General features: G+C 34.2%; 1 protein-coding gene across 1 annotated transcript in view; it reads left to right on the forward strand.

Moving 5' to 3' along the window:
- TPO (thyroid peroxidase) overlaps positions 1-20,579 on the forward strand; it is a 285,568-nt gene that overhangs the window by 246,892 nt on the left and 18,097 nt on the right. Inside the window, exons 10-13 of the mRNA XM_074233541.1 lie at positions 2,109-2,346; positions 8,512-8,720; positions 10,233-10,403; positions 16,824-16,955. Coding sequence (XP_074089642.1) covers positions 2,109-2,346; positions 8,512-8,720; positions 10,233-10,403; positions 16,824-16,955 — 750 coding nt within the window. The remainder of the gene's footprint in view (positions 1-2,108; positions 2,347-8,511; positions 8,721-10,232; positions 10,404-16,823; positions 16,956-20,579) is intronic.

Consider the following 20,579-nt stretch of genomic DNA (forward strand, 5'->3'; position numbering starts at 1 on the left):
TACTTTGAATAATCTGTTAATTGTTTCAGGGAATTTTTTTAGAAGATTTTCTTGGTTTCTCTAAGTATACCATCATATCATCTGCAAAAAGTGAAAGCTGTGCTTCCTCATTGCCAATTCTAATTTCCTCGATTTCTTTTTCTTTTCTTTTTTATAAAGCTAGCATTTCCAATACTATATTGAAGTAATGGTGATAGTGGTCATCTTTGTTTCACCTCTGATCATATTGGGAATGTGCTGACTTTATCTCCATTACATATAATATTTGTTGATTGGTTTAAGATAGATACTACTTATTATTTAAGGAAAATTCCATTTATTCATAAACTTTCTAGTGTTTTTAATAGGAAAGATGAATTTTATCAAAGGTTTTTTCAGCATCTTTTGAAATGATCATCTGATTTCTTTTGGTTTCGCTATTTATATTTTCAATTATGTTAAGTGTTTTCCTAATATTGAACCATCCCCACCTACTTGGTATAAATCCTACCTGATCATGGTGTATTATTCTAATAATAACTTACTGTAATCTCATTGCCAAAATTTTATTTAAAATTATTGCATATATTCATTAAAGAGATTTGTCTAAAATTCCCTTTGTTTTGGTTCTTCCTGGTTTAGGCATCGCACCATATTGGTGTCATAAAAGGAATTTGGCAGAACTTCTATTTTTTAAATAGTTTATATAGAATAGAAATTAATTATTCCTTAAATGTTTGGTAGAATTTAGTTGGAGACTTTTTCTTAGGGAGTTTATTAATTGTTTCTTCAATTCCTTTTTTTTTTTCCTGAAATGGGGTTATTTAAATATGTTATTTCCTCTTCTGTTAATCTGGGCATTTCGTATTTTTCTAAATATTCATCTATTTCATTCAGGTCACCAAAATTATTGGCATACAGTTCAGCCAAGCAGCTCTGAATGATATTTTTAATTTCCACCTCATTGGTGGTTAGAATACTCTTTTCATTTTTTATGCTGGAAATTTGGTTATCTTTCTTTTTTAATCAGATTAATCAAAAGTTTATTTATTTTATTGTTTTTTTCATAAAACCAACTCAGTTTTATTTATTAGATTATCGGTTTTCTTACTTTCAAATTTATTAATCTCTCCCTTGATTTTCAGAATTTCTAATTTGGCATTTAATTGGGAATATTTAATTTTTTCTTTTTCTAGCGTTTTTAGTTGCATATCTAACTCATTACTCTCCCCTTTCTCTATTTTATTCATATAAGTATTTAGAGCTATAAAGTTTCCCCTCAAAACTACCTTGACTGTATCCCATAAATTTTGGGAAAGTTTCATATTTAAATTTTGAGGTTTTATTTTTTGCAAGACAATGGGGTTAAGTGACTTGCCCAAGGTCACATAGCTAGGTAATTATTAAGAGTCTGGGGCTCATTTGAATTTTGCTCCTCCTGACTCCAGAATCAGTGCTCTATCCACTGTGTCACTTAGCTGCCCCCAAATTAATATATTTTATGCTATAATTTTTTTTCAGTGTATACCTAATTTTTAACTTTCAAAAGATGTAATTTTGGAGTCCAAGCTATTGTATTGGGCGCCATTATAATCAGACTAATATGATATTAACTTTTGCTTCTTTCTGAACTTTATATCTATATTAATATGTATGTATGTGTATGTATGTGTGACACATACATACATAACACATATATAGATATAGATAATTCCTATGTTTCTATATCTCATTAAAGTCTACTTGTATCATTTTTATCACAAACTGCAAGAAAGAAGCAAGAGTTTACAATTTCTTTCATCAAGAACATTAAAACACAAAAATAGCAATAAGTAAATGACTTTTTAGTAAGCAGATAAATCCAGTCAAATACTTTGACCTTTAGTTGTGACCTTTGGACCTAGTAGCCCTTTGGCTCATTAAGGTAGTTAAATTCTGTAGTGGCATTATATTTCATATATATTACAGTCTCTAGGACATCTAGTAGTCACAGAGCTATTTTACTTGATAATGACTATATGTCTATTGAAAATTGTGTTTTGAAAGGATTAATTAGATAAATTTGATTCAACATTTCTAACCAAAAAAAAAATACAATCAAATTCTTAAATATATTTTCGTATCTGTAGGTTATAATGACTGGAGAGAATTCTGTGGCTTACAGAGACTGAAGAATCAAACTGATCTGTTCACTGCTATAGCCAACAGGAGTATAGTTGAAAAGATTATGGAATTATACAAGCATCCTAATAATATTGATGTCTGGCTAGGTGGCCTAGCTGAAAATTTTCTTCCAGGTGCCAGAACTGGTCCACTATTTGCATGCATCATAGGAAGACAAATGAAGGCACTGAGAGAAGGTGATTGGTATGTGTTCTGCATGTTACTAATATTATTTATGAGCATGCTATCTACTTGTTTTCCAAAAAAAGTCATCTCAGGAAGAAAAAGATTTTATTTCACTCAAAAATACTAAGTTCAGGGAATATGTCTGTCCTTAGGAGTTCAACGATCATTTTAACTGGTCCTGTGATAATTGGAATATTTGATGAAATTATGATGGTGAACTCAATCTTATGTTCCATATTTGTTGTCTATCTATATTCCTATGAGCTATTTCACAGTCATAAACTTTCTTTTTATTACAGAAAAATATCATACATTACGTTTTTTCCACCCTCTCACAGGCTATCCTATTCCACCCTGAGAATAGAGGGAATTTAGGTATCATAAAAGCAAGAAACCAAAGGTCTTCCTTTTATTTCCTTTTATGTTCCCCTCATCTCCTTTTTCTTAAAGTCTATAATTTCAAGTCTTAAATCTAGTTAAGTCTCTCCAGTAGGAAATGGGAAACTCAAAACTTCTTTGTTTCAATTTTCTAAATATTTAATCTTCATCTTTCAAAGACAGATGATGAAAATAATGAACCAATGATTAAATAAGCACAACGATGAGAATAACATTTTTTAAATAAGCCCTTTGAGTCAGATCTTAATATGCCAGCAATCAATTCATTCAAGCATGTTTATGTCTTTACAACAGAGAATTCTCAAGAAATACTGATATAAACCCCAAACAATAAATTTTGCTATTGGGCAATTTATGTCTTAAATATTTGTGAAATATATCCCATAGGAAATAACTTGATCAATCAATAAATTAATTAATAATCATTTATTGTTTACCATTGATCAATTAGGTGCTTAGGATTTTGGTTTGGTTAGACTAGAAATACCAATGTTTGTATAAAAGTCATAAGAGCTTATTTCTTATTAAGTGATCCAACATGGTTACAAATAAATAAAAGGTAGATTAAGAAGCAAACTAGCAGTGAAAAGTAGAATATGAGAGGAACAAACAAGTCTTCCTCTAGTAGGTGGCTCCTGAAATGAACCTTGAAGGAGGATAGAAATTTAAGAGGAAGAAATAAAGGATAGCATTCCAAAAATGGAGGGCAACCCATGAAGAAGCACATGTAAAAACTCCTCCTTCTGCAGCTATCTTTCCCCTTTACTTTGAGGAGCAGTGGAAATTTTAGAAATGGGTGATCAACACAGTATGAAATGTGACTCAGTAGGAGCAACATGTTGGTGAAAATTAAAAAAAAGGGAACTAGGTGTGTGAAATAGACACAAGGACAATAGTAACTATCCTTTACCCTTGCTTGATGTTCTTTCCAATAACCCAGAGGGGTCATCTACAGCCAAGAACATTTAGAATTCACTTCAGTGAACAGGCAAGTTCCTATGAAACTGTGCTGAGAGGTTGGCATTCCTATGGCTACTCCTAAAGGGAGTCTTGCAAGAATTATCTAGCGAGTCAGTGCTGTGGGAAAATTTGACTCGCTTGGCTTGTTCAAGGGAAGATTCCAACTGTATGTTCTAGAAATTCTTGATCCTGATCAGTTCCACATCTGGATAATGGGGATTTAGGAGTTTTTTTGTAATCATTTTATTTTTGTTATTCAGTCATTCAGTCAGATCTGACTTGTCATGACCCCATGTCCCATAGCTCACCAGGCCCTTCACTATCTCCTAAAGTCTGTCCAAGCTCATGATCATTGCTTCCAAGACATTATCTATCCATCTCATGTTCTTCCATCCACTTATTCCTTTTGCCTTCAATCTTTCCCAACATCAGGGTCGTTTCCAATTAATCCTGCCTTCTCATTATGTGACAAAATTATCAAATATTTAGCTTCAGTATTCCACCTTCCAGTATATAGTCTGAATCAATTTCTTTAAATATTGACTGATCTGATTTCCTTGCTATTCATAGGAATCTCAAAAGTCTTCTCCATCTCCACTTAAAAGTATAAATTGTGTATACTCAGCTTTCCTTATATTTGAATTCTCACAGCCATTCATTACTAATGGAAAAACCAAAGTTTTGATGATATCGATCTCTGTCAGCAAGAGATTTCTTTCCAAGAAGCAAGCACTTTTTCAGTCCATGCCTGCAGATATTATCTACAGTAAATTTTGAGCACAAGAATATGAAATCCAACTCTACTTTCAATTCTTTCTTCCTCTATTTGCCAGAAAGTGATAGGACCAGTTGCCAAGACCTCAGGGTTGCTTTTTATTTTTCATTGTTACTCTACTTCTTCACCCTCATCAAGAGGTTCCTTAATTCTTCTTCACCTTCTGCCATAAGAGTATTAGCAATTATACATCTAAGATTGTTGAAATTTTTCCTGGCAACCTTAATTCCAACTTTTGATTCATCCAGATTGGCATTTCACATGATGCACTCTCCATGTAAGTTAAATCAAGAAAGTAAAAATTTATAGCCTTTTCATACTCCTTTTCCAAACTTAAACCAATCAATTCTATATGTGTTCTAAATGAAGCTTCACATATAGTTTTCAAGAGACAAGATGATCTGGTACTTCCATCTCTTTGAGTATTTGCAACCTTTTGTTATAATCTACACAGTCAAAATCTTTAGTAGCCAATGAAACAGAAGTAGACTTTTTTTTCTTTTTCTGGAACTCTCTTTTCCTCTCATAATCCAGAGAATGCTAGTAATTTGTTCTCTAGTTCCTCTAGAACTAAAATTATTTTGTAGATAGTCATATACATTATTATACATTGTGTTCTCTAATTATTACATTATTGAATTATTGAATTCTATGCTAAAAGTAAAAATGTTGCATACAATATTTCATATGTAGTTTCTGTAAAAAAAAAAACCATTATGGCAAAGACATCTTTCTGGAACTTAAGAATTCAAAGGGATACAGGGTTAGCCAGTAGGTTTATTCTCAAAGCTAATATTAAATAGGTGTTTCCACAAATTCTTTACTCCAGTGCAACCTCTAATGATGAGGTTTGGAAGATATCTGATAATTTGGAAAAGATACAATATTAGGCCAACTCAAAGCTTGCATATTTGTGAACATCCAGGGTGAGCATGACATTCCCCAGCCAAAGGTGATTAGTGCCACCTGGTGCTTTAACACAGTGTTCAATTCTGAAATTAGCCAATAGTCTGGTTTAACTGGAATTTAGAGTTCTTGTGAGATAGTATAAAATAAGACCAGAAAAGCAGGTAAGAGCCATACTGTGATGATACTCAAATTTTAGGCTGAAGAGTAAGTATTTCATTCTAGTAGTAAAGGAAAGATACTGGGAATTTTTTAATTAGAGAGGTGGAGTGGAGGGTGACAGAATCAAATCTATGCCTTAGGAAAAATTAATAGAATTTCCACATTTGTGGAACATGGATGGGAAGGCAAAATCAAAAACAGGAAGATATAGTAACTCAGATGATAACTAAAGAGAATGTGAAACATGATAGTAGACAAATGAGAAGAAAGAAGGGGACAAGTGTGAGATAGAGGTAGAATTGACAAAATGTTTGGATATGGTAGAAAAAGAAAGAGTAAATATACCTCTGGGGTCCTGACCTGATTGACTATAATGACATTGATTTCTTAGACTAAAAGAGGAAGCTTGAAGGAGGGACAGATTTGTGATAGGTGGGAGGGGGATAGGGTAGATATGAAGCCCACTTTGGATATATTAACTTTGGGATGTCAACTGGCCTTCTACAGTAAGTAAATAATGAATATAGGGTTAGTCTTCGAGGAAGCGATTAGGAATGGATATTTAAAAACATAGTTGGAAGTTATCTAAAGAATGATAATATTTAGACCTAAGGCAACACATGAGATCACTGATGGAGACTATAGAGTGAGAAAAGGGCCCATAAAAAAACCCTGGGGACATCTGAATTTAAGTTTCAGATGTATCAACGAGAATATAACAGATATATAAATATGAAAAAGGAGATCTTTGTTTAGAGTAGTTGACCCAGGATCAAGTTCTCCTCTCTCCATTTATTAGACAAGTTACTTAATTTTTCTGGGTTTTAATTTTTTTTTTCAAAATTAAAGTATTAGACTAGATGACCTAATAACTCTTCTATCTCTAATTCTATAATTTTGAGACTATCTTTAATCACCACCCCACCTTCTGCCAACCATTTTTTAATGAATTTATTTAAATTATGAAATTCTAGAAGTTGAAAATCACATACCTGTGTGTCTGACATACAACCACTACTAGAAGCTCTGTCACTTGGAACTATGAGTTGTGCTTCAATTCTGCAGTTTGAAACTTCATCCTGGGATGTTTGCATGGCATGGGGAAGCACTAATTAAACAAGCAGCATTGTCCTGTCACCTGGGTTTTCTTACACATGCATTATATTACCTTTTATGTTAGCTCATCTTCTGTGCGGCAAGCAAAGAAGGGGAAGGGAATTCTGGAGGGGCTTCAGAAATTTCTCTTTCAATTATATATAATTGAATTTCGTCCACATGTTAACAATACATGAGTTTGATCAGAGTCTTCATATTATTTTTTTTTCTCAGCTTGAGAACTCATTCCTGTGTGTTACAGAGATCTCCAGCTGAGAAAAAAAGAGAAAGAAAATCATATTGAATTTTAAAATTAATGAAACCATTCAGGGTTGATATTTATTTCTAGAATTATTTGGACAATCTAAAAGATCTTATTATTGTGAAGAAAGAAATTCATTTATTTCAAATATATCATTCAACATTCAGCAAACATTTATCAATCACCTCCTATATTCAAACACTGAATTAAGTCCTGGAGGAGACATGAGGCAATAAAGAAAACAGGGTCCCTGCTAGGGCAATTAGGTGATACATCAGATACATTGTTGGACCTGAAGTCAAGAAGACTCATCTTCCTGAGTTCAAATACAGCCTCCAGCAATTTACTAGCTGTGTAATTCCAGGAGAGAAACTTAACCCTGTTGGCCTCAGTCCTCATCTGCAAAATGGGCTGGAGAAGGAAATGGCAGCACACTCCAATGTCTTTATTAAGAAAACCTCAAAAAGGGTCATGGATTGCCACACTACTAAAACGACTCAACAACAATTCTGCCTCACTGGGACTTTACATATGGAAAGCAGAGTTAAGTTACAAGAGTGCTTTCTTGCTCATAACTATAAAACAAAGAAAATAAGTATAATTTCTGAAAAAAGACAGGAAGTTCTATTAGAAGCCTTTTATTATCTGCTAGATGGATGGGCAGGATTAGGAAGTGTGGAAAAGTGCATTTTAAAATAGAACAACTCAATTTAAAATATAGCAATTCAATAATTTTTTAAAAAGTAAAAAAAAATTATGTTCCTAAAGTCTTTAATTAAATTTATGGTTAAAAAATAAAGCAATGCAATCAAATTAGGTAGTGAAGTCAAAATATTGAGTTAAAATACAAATGTTTGTTTCTTTAGGACACATTCTCAGGGATGTTTTAGCTCTTCACTTCATCAGAAGCCCATAGAGTCATTTTGAGAGATTCTCTTCATTGCTGCTTGCCCCAGAAGGCAATGGGGTTGGAGTTACCAAAATAGAATCAAATAACTAGGTGGTGAAATAGATAGAGCACCAGAATATTCAAATCCAACTGCAGACACTTTCTAACCGTGTGACCCTGTGCAAGTAACTTAACTCTATTAACTCTATCTGCTTCAGTTTCCTCAATTATAAAATGATATGGAGAAGGAAATCGTAAACCTCTTCAGGATCTTTGCCAAGAAAACACAAATAAGGTCACAAAGAATCAGATATGACTGAACAACAAAAAAATAGAATCATTATTAGCCTTTAGAGGTAGTCTTTGAGCAAAGTCTGTATGATCACTTGTTGAGTATGTTGTATGTGGAAGGATGTATGTTAAGGTAAAGGTTGGACTTAATTGTCTTCCTTCTCAAAATCCTTAAATTCTGTGATATTGTGATAGTATCATTCTATACTTCTTCACATTTCTTAAATTAAAACACTGCATTGGAGCCTCTAACTATTCCTTTGTTTACTCTAATCCAGATATCTACTAACTTCACCCATAATAAATGACATAAATAACTCACTTTAAAGAGCTCCAAGGTGCATATCAATTGCCACACAAACCTCTAGACAGCAAAAGAAAAACCACGTAGAGAACATAAATATTCAAGCATTCAGTCTAAAATCGCCTTCTCAATTTCTTTAGGTTTTGGTGGGAAAACAAACATGTATTTACTGAAGCTCAGAGGCATGAACTGGAGAAATATTCTTTATCCCGGTTAATCTGTGATAACACAGGCCTTACTGCCGTGCCAACCAATGCTTTTCAGCTTGGAAGATTTCCTCCAGACTTTAAGTCCTGTGAAGACACACCAGGCATCAATTTAGATGCATGGAAAGAAACTTTTCATCAAGGTACATTTATGCCTTTCTTTTATTAGATTATAGGAACTAGAATTAATCTTCTGAGGCATAACTTCTTTGAAGAAGAAATTAATAAAGGCAGGTTTGTGGAAGGAATATTAATGATATATCTTTTATTTTCCAGAGCTCAGCACCTAGTTCACCCCAAAATCAATGCTAGTTGACTTAGAAACTAATTCATACAGATTTTGTTTGGCAACTATTCTTTGTATGCCTACTGTGTTTCCAGTATATTGTTATGTTCCTTTGGAGAATATAAATGTTTTGTTTTAAATGTGCACCATAATATACCTTTACACATGTCCATCCTTTATTTTTGTAGCCTGAAGTTCTGAGAGGTTACATTTACTTGCCTAGAGTTGCACAACGAATACTGAACCTAGATCTCCCTGATTTCAAGAATAGCTCAGTCACTACCTCATAATACTTTAATATAAAAGCCTATAAAATACATGGTACAGGCATTATTATCCCCGTTTTATAGGTAGAGAACCTAAGAATCATAAATATGCAATATTTAGTCCAGTCATATAATCAATCAATCAATCAACAAAATTGTTCAATACTTGCTATATGCAAGGCCTTATGCCAGGCCTTACTTACTCCAAGGCAAGTACTCATTTTATTATTCTACAATTATTTGCAAAGATAAAATAATGATAATTTGCATTTATATAGTACTTTCCTCCATACAGTGAAATTAACTATATGTTCCATGTGCATAAATTTAAACTGTCCTAATTAGATTATAAACTCCTTAAAGACAGAGAGGTAGCATTATTTAGTGATTAAACAGTATGCAGGACTTGAATCAGAAGACCCGGGTTCATATTCTATATCTATGAGTGATTTAAGCTTTCTCATTTAGAAAATGAGGATAACAATACTCATGGATCCCTTGTGAGTATCATTTGTGAATATATATTTGCTCTGTAAGCAAAAAGTACTATATTAAAAAATTATCATTATTTTATCTCTGCAAATGTTTAGCTAGTTGGTGCAGTAGATAAGAGTGCTGAGCCAGGAGTCAAAGACATCTGAGTTCAAATTCAGCCCCAAACACTTACTAGCCTTATGACCCTAGACAAGTTATTTAAACTATGTCTGCTTCCCTTTATCAACTATAAATGAGGATAATAGCAACACCTGTCTCAGAGTGTTGTAAGGATAAAGATAAAGTATTTAGCATACAGTGCCTGGTACATTGTTGCGGAATCACTTTAGTTATGTCTGACTTGTTAAGACCCTATTCAATTGTCATTTCCTTCTCCAGGTCATTTTAGAAGTCAGGAATAGGATTAAGTGACTTGTTCAAGGTCACACAACAAGTGTCTAAGGCCAGATTTGAACTCATGAAAGGGAATCTTCCTGATTCCAAACCTAATGCACTATCCTCTGTGCTACCTAAGCTGCCCATCTGGTATTTAGCAGATCCTTAATAATGGTTTTCTTCTACCCCATTACTTGCCTTTTTTAAACCTCTGTGACTTTAATTAATTATAGTAGGGAGATGCAGCTTCCCAGATAAGGTGGATGATGGAGATTTTGTGTTTTGTTCTGAATCCGGAAAACAAATTGTGGTTTATTCCTGTCATCATGGCTATCATCTTCAAGGAAAAGAACAACTCACCTGTACAGAGAGAGGATGGGACTCCCCACCACCAGTCTGTAAAGGTAAATCACTAAGAAGTGAATTTTTCAATGAGTATTTTAAGAAAGTAAAAACATGGAGTTAATTATATTAAATCATATATTATATTTATATCATATATTATATAAAGCCAAGATATGTTCTTGTTCTAGGTTATTAGAGCAGTTTTCCATGATAATTTCATGCAAGATATTGTCAATTCTCTTTCTCTGATCATGGCTTTCAAGTAGACCAATAATTTATAAATTATCTCTTCTGGATATATTTTTCAGCTTAGTTGTTTTTTCCTAAGAGGTACCTTCACATTTTCTTCCATTTTTTTTCAGTTCTTTAGTTTTGTTTGATGGGATTTTGGTGTCTCATACAGTCATTAATTTCCATTTGCTCAATTTTAATTTTTAGGATTTATTTTCTTCAGGTAGTTTTTGTGTTTCCTTATCCAGTTGAATAATTTTACTTTTAGATAAGTTTATTTCCTTTTCTAGTCAGTCATTTTTACCTTTGTAGGGGTTAGTTTCTTTTTCCATTTGACTAATTTTACTTTTAAAGCTATTGTTCTCTTCAGTCAATTGTCATAATTCTCCTGAATGATTCTCATTTCTTTTCTACATTTTTCTTCTTCCCCTCTTCTTTGGTTTTTAAAATTCTTTTTAACTTTGTCCAAGAGGTCATTTTGGATTTGAGACCAATTTAAAAAAAAAAAACCTTTAAGGCTTCATATGTCACAGCTTTCCTCTTCTGTGATGGTGTTTTATTGTCCCTCTCAGAAAAAGGAACAATTGGTCATGGTATTCTTTTTTGGATTTTTTTTATTCCTATTAATAGTTGAGCTCTGCTTCTGGGACAAAGGGGACACAGTCCCAAGCCTTTTGTGGTAGGACCAAGCGTCTGGTCCCTAGTTTACCACTTGTTTATGGTGTTTCAGGTGCTGGCAGTTTTTCCTAGAGTAGCTCCAGGAACTGGGGCTCAAACTTTGTCTTCTGAGCTGGGGTTGGGACCCTCATTGCTGGCCTGCTGGCCTGTGTCTAAGGGCCTCCTACTAGCTTATCAACTCTCTCACTTATGACAAGCTATACTCCCCTTTTACTCATGTGAGACAGACCTTTACTGAATTTTCTCTTCTCTGAGTTGATAATTGCTTCATTGTTTTTTTTTTTGTGGATTCTGTCCTACAGATATTTTCTTTAGGAATAAATTAATGAATAAATGTCCTCACATCAGATTAATTCAATATGCAAATACTTTTAAGTGCCTATGTTCTAGACATTACAAAGACAAAATAAAATAGCCCTGTATCCTCAGAGAACATTTGTTTTTCTTTTTTGTTCTAGGGCAAAGAGAGGGATACAATTTATATACATATAAGTAAATAAAATAGAGACAAAGTATTTCTTGAAGAGGCATAATATAAAAGGCAATTTATTAGCAATACATCAAAGGTAACAGAGGACATAAAAGGGTAAAAAAGAATTGGATAAGACTGACAAAGTTTAAAATGGTGATCAAGTAAGAGAACTTTAGCTTACAGTCCAGATCACACAGTGGATTACCATGCCCTTTTGCAGATGAAAAGCTATTTGATTATTCTTGAAAAATCTGAAGGAAAGCTGAATTCTCTAGGCCTTTAAGGTCAATTCTCTATTCACTATCCTATTTCAAACTATTCAAAACATTCATCCTTCTAGTTATATAAGACTCATTTAAATACAAAAGCTTCAAACTATACATTTATTCTCACGAAATGTGACTTATAGTTGGAAGAAAACAAGAAACATTTATTTACACATTACTGTGAAAGAGCCTTTATTACAAGTTAAAAGAACAATAAACTTTAGCTCTATCTAGCCTCTGTCCTCATGAAAATTTGCAATCTAGAAGGGTAAAAACCTATTGAAAAACATAAACCTGAAATATTTGTCATATTTTGCTTAATCCTTAGGCATATAAATGAACAGTAAAGAGGGAAAATGTTCTCTTTTAGAACAAGATATTTGCTTTCACAGAGAGTTGAACTAAGATGGAGTCATTAGGGCAAAGTGGAGAGAGCAGTACAGGACCTTTATAAGCCTCACAAAAGAAACTCCTGAGGCCAGAGCACCTAATTAAAAAACCAAAGCCAAGGGCAGTTAGGTGGATAGAGCACTGCCCTTGGAGTAAGGAGGACCCGAGTTCAAATGCATCCTCAGACACTTAATTGCTTAGCTGTGTGACCTTGGGAAGTCACTTAACCCCATTGCCTTAAATAAATAAAACAAACAATAATAATAATTAAAAATCAAAGCCAAACAAACAAAATGTGTTTAAAGCCACACTTAAATGGGTCTACTGGCTTTCTCCCCTTTGTGACTGTGCATCTCCATCCTCCATTCAGGGAAACAGATGTTCTTTCATATCTATCTTCACCTTTGCTTCACAGAATCAGGTACTTCTTTGAAAGCTACTCTCTCCCTCTCAGCACAGTCTCTCTCTTGAAATTATCTTGCATTACTTTGCATAAATGTCCTTGTGTATTTATTGAATGATGAAGTTACTGAGAGGCAAATTTAGGTTTGATATCAGGAATGACTTCCTATCAGTTAGACCTATCTCAAGGTAGAATGTAATGCTTCAGTAGTTTGTGAGTCTTGAAATCAAGACAATATGGTATCATGTTAGGAATGCTGAAGTGATGAGTCTCAGCTGTAAGAAGTTTGAATTGAATGATCTCTGAGGTCCTTCCAATTCTGGGATTCTATGACTCCATGGTGATTACCCATTAAATGAGATAATGAATAGCAAAGCTCTTTGAAAACTCTCATCTGCATTTTATCCTAGGAGTAATAGAAAGTCTGCTCAGGAACATGTATACATTCTATCAAGTCATCTAAATGCTTAGACAGATTCTTTGAAATTATGAAGGTTTCTAATGTCATTATTAAAAGGAAAAATAATAAACTCTTGGAAAGACCAGCTTGGAAACACTTGAAGATTACAGTAAATTAATTTGAACTCAAAGTGATAAGGCAGATTCTCAGTGAAGCTAGCTTATCAGTAATTCTATGACAGTAGAATGGAAAGCTTACTGGTTTAATTGAGTATTTGATTCAGAAAAATCAAATGAGATTTGCTGTTCTCTTCTCTTTTCAAATCCTATTCATGCACTCAAACCCACCCACATACAAATCTGGTAGTGGTAGAAAAAATCTAGTAAATGAACTGTAATAAGTATTTTCAAGAACTTTAAGGTTACGAATACAAAATGAATCAAAACTCAGCAACTGGGAAACAGGCTTTGTCAAGATGTTGAGCTATATTATGATTGTAAACAAATGGTTCTTAAGGAAAAGCTCCTAAGGAAAATCAGTCTTTCAAACAACAATCTTTTTTTTTTAAGTGCCTACTATGTGACTGGCACAGAAAGATATTAGAGGAAAAGACTACAAATGATTTTGCTATATTTTGCTTTTAATTTATATTTGCTTTTCATTTATAATTATAAATTAATTTTATAATTTATATGGGTGATTATATTATGTGATCTTTAAAATTATAGTCATATGATCAGAAGAAAAGCAACATTGTATATGAAGGCATATCTAATCTGAGTAGAAACTATAACTTGTATAAGTTGAATATATTCAAAATAATATACAGCTCAAGATAGATATGTATCACGGTCCTAAAAATATAGATATAAATACATATTTGATAGCATTACAGATTTAGGGTATGTTTTAGACTTGGTAAATTTGAGATATCTAAAGAACAAGTTGGAAATGTACCAGAAGCAATTGGCAATAGGGGCCTGGAGTTTAGGTATGTAACTATAGTTAGAAATGTAAATATGAGAATCATCAGCTTTGGAATGATAATTAGATTCATATATCCTGACTGGATAACTAAGAGACAGTATGCATAAAGAAAGAAAAGAAGAATGATTGATTAAACCTTGGGATATATTCAAATTTAGATGATATCAAATGAATTCTATAAGGGAGAATAAAGACTATATTGCCAAGAGTAGAATAAGAAATGATATATGAAAATGATCAAAGAAATGTGTTTTGAAATTCTTTATCATGAAAGGCAATACACACACACACACACACACACACACATATGGGTGATGGTATGATCAACTCTGTAAATACCTAAAGTTGAGAGAAGATATTGTTCTTGGAGCTGAATAGTCTAAGGAGCTGGGAGTTTAGGGTATTTGAGGGAATATCAATTTGTTTTGTTATAGTCATCCAATCTTGAGCAGGAATTCTTATTGGAGAAAGAAACTGATGAATCAAGTTTGTTGTTTAGTTGTCCTTACTTGAGAAGGAGCAAAATGTCATCACTATGTCAAATTCAAGGTATAGTGTGTCTTCGGGTAGCTAATCAGACCAATAAAAACTCAGAAGACTCTATCATAGGTCAGAGCACAAGGTGCATTTCACATACCTTTTGGGCTAGTGCAATTATATATTGTACATAGAGCAAAGTATTTTCTTTAAGGTGGCTATGGCATGTTGGGAAGCCCTGTGCCAGTGTCTCTCACATCTCACAATCAATTCTAAAGTTCTTCAGAGAGACTTTAAGAGTGTTCTTGACCTTCATGTGAGTTCTTGCCTTGTGTGAATTCTCTGAAAATATTCTGGCCAGCCCATTGAAGTTGTGCCTCTCTGCAGTAGATTTGGAATACTTAGTAGTTTGGTGTTTAGTACATATTGGTGTTTAGTGCCTTATATTACCAGGTGATCTTCAGAATCTTCTTAAGAATTCAATTAGAAGCAATTCATTTTCTTGGTGTATAACACTAGTAGATACTGTTGAGATCTCACAGGCATACAACTTGAAGGTCAACATGAGCCAGATATTGAACCTGAAATGAAAAGAAAGGGAGAATGATTTAGGTGCTGGTAACCAACAGGATTGAATTGGAGACAAATTTAAATGAACCTCAATGGAAGAGAACTTGCTGAATAATTATAGAACTAAGAGTCAGGAAATGTTCATGGGGAACAAAGAGTCTTGTGATTCCCCCTCCAGGGTTAGTGTGTATGAGAGAAAGTACAAGCATTACTGTAAAGTACAGGTATAAAGGAAACCAACTCTGTTGTTACTTTGTTGTTCTATTTGGATTTTTTTGTGGACAGAATTTTTTTTTAAAAAGTAGAAAAGAGGGTGTCTAGGTGGCACAGTGGATACAGCACTGACCCTGGAGTCAGAAGTACCTGAGTTCAAATGTGACCTCAGACACTTAATAATCACCTAGCTGTGTGGCCTTGGGCAAGCCACTTAACCCCATTGCCTTGCAAAAATCTAAAAAAAAAGTAGAAAAGAAAGAATTACAAAATGAAGTGGTCATACTGTTAAATATAAAATAGTAATTCCAGAATGTTTAGTAGAAGTGATGGATAGGACTGGTGGGGTAGGTTTGAGATGGATAAGGATAATAGATTGGGGAGTGAGAGTTGGAGAAGTGAGTGTTTTATTTTTAGTATTCTGTATGACTTAGATTGGAAGAGTAAGAGAAAAGTGGGAATTAGCCAATCTTAGGTGAAACATCTTAGCAGAGTAAGAATATTCTCTATTCTGGACACATCTCTATTCATAGAAATCACATATTATTCACTTAGTGGGCTTTTGGTTTGACTGTTTTCAGCATCCCCTTAGAGATGTGAAGGTGGTAGGCTAGGCTGCATCTCCATGGAGTGATCATATAGTCTGTGCTTAGCATGTTTTCTTAAAACCATGACATAAAGGAGGTGATACCATAAAAGTACATGAATTGGATTTGAATCAGCAGCCTTACTTTCTCCTCCAGAGTTATCTGGGTCCAGTGACCAGATATGAATCAGGACAACTGGAGATGGACCCTAGATGCAAGGCAATCATGATTAAGTGATTTGCCCAAGATCACACAGTGTGTTTGAAGTCATATTTGAACTCAGGTCTTCCTGATTTCAGGGTCAGTGCTCTATCTACTTACATCATGCCCACTTACCACAGTATATCTGACACATAGGAGGCATTCAATAAATTATTGTTGATTGATTGATTGAACAAGGTCTCCCATGTACCTGTCTTCCCCTCAATAGTCTGAAAGCAGTTTGACTATACCCAGATGGTAAGTGATACTAGTTGTAACCATTCTCTGCTCAGTTATTAGGGTACAGTCAGTTTACCTTGGTCCTTCTTTGGGTAGTCATGCAATTCATTGAACCCAGGCTCTTTTGTGTCTGCCTTGAAGCTATATTGGTAGTCTCGCTATGTTAGGTCTGCTCTTAGTGGTCATGCAGTCTCTGGTTGCATCTGACCTCTGAGACTGTAAATTACAAGGGAGTTACTTATCTAGGTTGGTGAAGGGAATTCTTCATATCGATGCAATCTTAGATCTCGACTTTAAAAATAGACAATATAAAACTAGGTCTTTTCTTTAATGATTTTCCATGGTCATTGTGTCATTTTCACAGATATTAATGAATGTGAAGATCAAATGAACCCTCCCTGTCATGCTTCTGCTAAGTGTAAAAACATCAAAGGCAGCTACCAATGTGTCTGCACAGACCCATATGAATTAGGAGAGGATGAAAGAACCTGTATAGGTAAGACTCTTTTAATGAATATTGGTTTGCCCCAAGTCTTTTGAAATCCTGTAAGTGTTTTCTCCCTGATATGACCTTACAGTACTTTATACTCCCCTTGTGAAAATAGTATCTCTGAAATATAGACTTTAGAGATGGAAGGGACATTAGCAGTCATCTAATTCAAACCCTCATTTTATAAATGGAGATGCTAAAGGTCAAACTCTGAAGCTCACTCTCCTGGAGTCAGCAGCATTTCTATGTTTAAAACTAGGTCTTCTAACTCCAAATTAAATACTTTTTATACTGCATAGCATAGTCTGTGCTTTAATATTTTCATTTCTTTTATAGTTATTTGTATACATATTCTATCTCTTCCCTACTGGACCTATCAGACCCTCCCTAAGGCCATGGATCATATATTATTTATCTTTTGATCACCCTCAGCACTTAGTACTAAGCATTACTTATAGTGGACTCTCAATAAATGTTTGTTGAATGAATGGGCAAATGAATTCCTCAATATTCAGATCTCAATTATCAATGTTCTGCACATGCCTACATTCATGCTAATGGACCACAGAGGAAAAGAGCATTTTAAAAGTCCAAATAAATAAAAAGACATTTCTATTTTGTTTGGACAGAAAATAAATCATGATTTTGTAGCTGTTTTGACATCCTAATTCTCCTGTGTTCAGAATAATTAGTTTGCATTTCCTGAGTGCATGAGGGCAAGGACTGTATTTTATCTCTTTTTTAACTGCCCCCACTTCAGTGCTTAACCTGGCACTCAGTAGGTGCTTAATAATTATTTTTGACTGCCTGACTATATGGGAATGGGCTAGAAGAAGCTGGAGATGATTGAAAGTCAGTCCCAGATAAAGCCTGAACTACAAAGAGACTGCAGAAGAAACCATCCTCATACTTATTATTGAATATTTACTATGTTGTAAAAATATAAAAGTTTTGCATAAAACAACTTATAAACATTAAAACAAATGTTTTAATGCTTAGGGGATTTTGGGGATATATATACATATATATATGTGTGTGTATATATATATATATATATATATATATATATATATATATATATATCACAATAATTTCTCAATCCTCCTAGAATAAAGCTCTCTATTATAACAAAAGAGGAAATATCTTTCTCCATCAAATCATAATTGAAGGTGACCCAAAGGGCAGTGGACATATCAACATAAATGGCTGCAGGGGTGTAGGATGGGGGGGCATCAACCGAGGCAGAGTTGAGCCTCACCTCTGAATGTGAAGGGTTGAGCACATACACCTGGCAGTATATACACATTACACATTCAACCCTTTGCAAACAGAGATGAGACTCAGCTCTGCCTCATCTAACACTCCTCACTACATGTCCATGGTTGCAACACACTGTCAACAATAATTTGCTTGCAGGAACAGTGTGCCATATTGGATATAGGGTGTTAGATTTAACTTAGATGGAAATCCCATATCTGCTACCTCCTATTTATGTAACTATTCATTTAACATTTCTTAGAGGCAACTCTCTATGACTAAAAGTTGCAGGAAGCTTCTGATCTGTGTCAAATATACTACAGGTAAACTTGACATAACTGGTGTGTTAGAAATGATATAAAAGATTTCAATCAAGCAATATATGATCAGAAAGAGGAAAGACAGTCACAGATTGAGAATGAGAGATAACATGAACAGCTTGACTGCTGCAAAGACACTAATAGAATGCTAAAAGAAAAAAATGACTATGTAGAATGTATTCTCTATGCGAAGATTCCAGACAGATGTAGTTGTAAATGGCACAAGATGGGAAACCATGACAGTTTGCAATCTACAATATTGGTGGGAGTACCTACATCAATGAAAACATGGTTTCACTGAAGTTTTGTCATAATTAGCCACTTTATTTAATTATAAACTGTTTGATAAAAAGAACTTTATCTTCTTCAACTTTTGAATCTCTACCCCTCAACACCAAGAATAGATCTTTACACACTCTGGGTGGCCAATAAATGGTTTTTGATTGACTGCTAGGAATAATGGAATGACAGAGAGAGCACAAACACACTGTGAGTGAAATGTAGAATGTAATGTAACATAATCAGGTGTAATTAGACATTAGTCATGCAAGTAGAGATTAATTGAAAAAGAAAAAAGTGGCTTGAATATATGAAAGCTGTAAAACCATTCCTGATTTAATCAGGCAATAGTAAAGTCCATTGTCTATTAATTATGGATTTTTTCATCTGGAATAAAGCCATACAATTGTTCAAGTACTGCTCAATGGTTTCTTGTGTAAGCTTCCTCAATCCAATAGCCCTTGAAAATGAACTTTAAATATTTTAATTTAAAAAAAAATCTTTCATGGATTTAGTCAGATTTGAATGTGTAAGGTGTGTGGGCTTTAGAACTGTGTATCCAATTTCATTCAAGGATAATGAATAGTTGTGCACAGTTGCCTCTGTTAGTCAAGATTAGGATATCAATGAACAGAGGCACAGTCTCACCCACCTGGAATCAATCGATCAAAAAACATTTAAGTGCCTACTGTAACTTTGAACCATATGAACTCAAAGGTGTGGGGATATTTCTTTGACACTAATTCCCTGGGGTATTAGCTGGTTTATCAATAGGTTATAAACATCCTGAGAGCAAGAATGTTCCATTTCTCATCTCTTGTCCTTTCTCCCATTCCACTACTTCCCTCCATAGATTTAGGCACTTAGTTGACAGTCAACAAATGGTGGTAGAAGTGTAAATGTCAAAGGCAGGCAGCAGTTTATTTTGGTATTTATGATGTTTACAACATTAGAGTCATTATTACAAAGACCCCAGTAAGGAAATTCTCCTGCTGGAGTCATAGAGAAAATCCTGTTATCCATTCCACCAATCTTCATTGATGGGGTTAATGAGGCTGGCTAACTATGGCTCACAGGATGAAATTAAATCTTTTCAGTTTCACATTCTAAATTCTTCATAATATGTGCTTTTCTGTCCTTTTCAGTTTTGCTATACTTTTTTTCCCTTTGTGTACTCTATGATCTGGCTACAAAGGTACCAATTGTTCCTTGCACATGACCCTTCATCTCCAGATACCTTTGCATTAGCTATCCCCTACTGGGATTGTTCTGTCTCCTCACTCCCTTAATTTACTTAGATTCCTTCAAAACTAAGCTTAACCTACAACTTTTATCTCAGGATCATGAAGACTACACCTAAACTAGTGAGAACTGTTTTTCTGAAGAGGAAAAGTTCTTAATCTTAGAAGAATTTATTTTGTGACTTTTATAGCCAAGAATGGTCATTACTATAACACAGTGGATGAACAGGAAACCTGGGAGGTCACAGCAGCTTTGAACTTTTAGCTGCAGCACCAGCCCATTTTTTTTTTAACATGACCAAAGAAGGCTGCCAGGAGCTAACCACATCCAAGCACCCCATGCTCCAAGGAGGTTCTCAGGAGCACTTTCCCCACAATATTTATCTTCTTCTTAAACAAGAAAATCAAAGAACTTCTCCCAGATACTGCTCCTGGGTCCAGGCTTTTTGACTAAAACCCTCAGAATCCCTACTGCTTGATGGGAATTTTATAAACTGAGAACTTTTGGGTTCTCAAAGTGGTAGTTTAAGTCC

The sequence above is a fragment of the Macrotis lagotis genome, chromosome 1 (assembly GCF_037893015.1).
Source record: "Macrotis lagotis isolate mMagLag1 chromosome 1, bilby.v1.9.chrom.fasta, whole genome shotgun sequence".
NCBI classification, from domain to species: domain Eukaryota; kingdom Metazoa; phylum Chordata; class Mammalia; order Peramelemorphia; family Peramelidae; genus Macrotis; species Macrotis lagotis.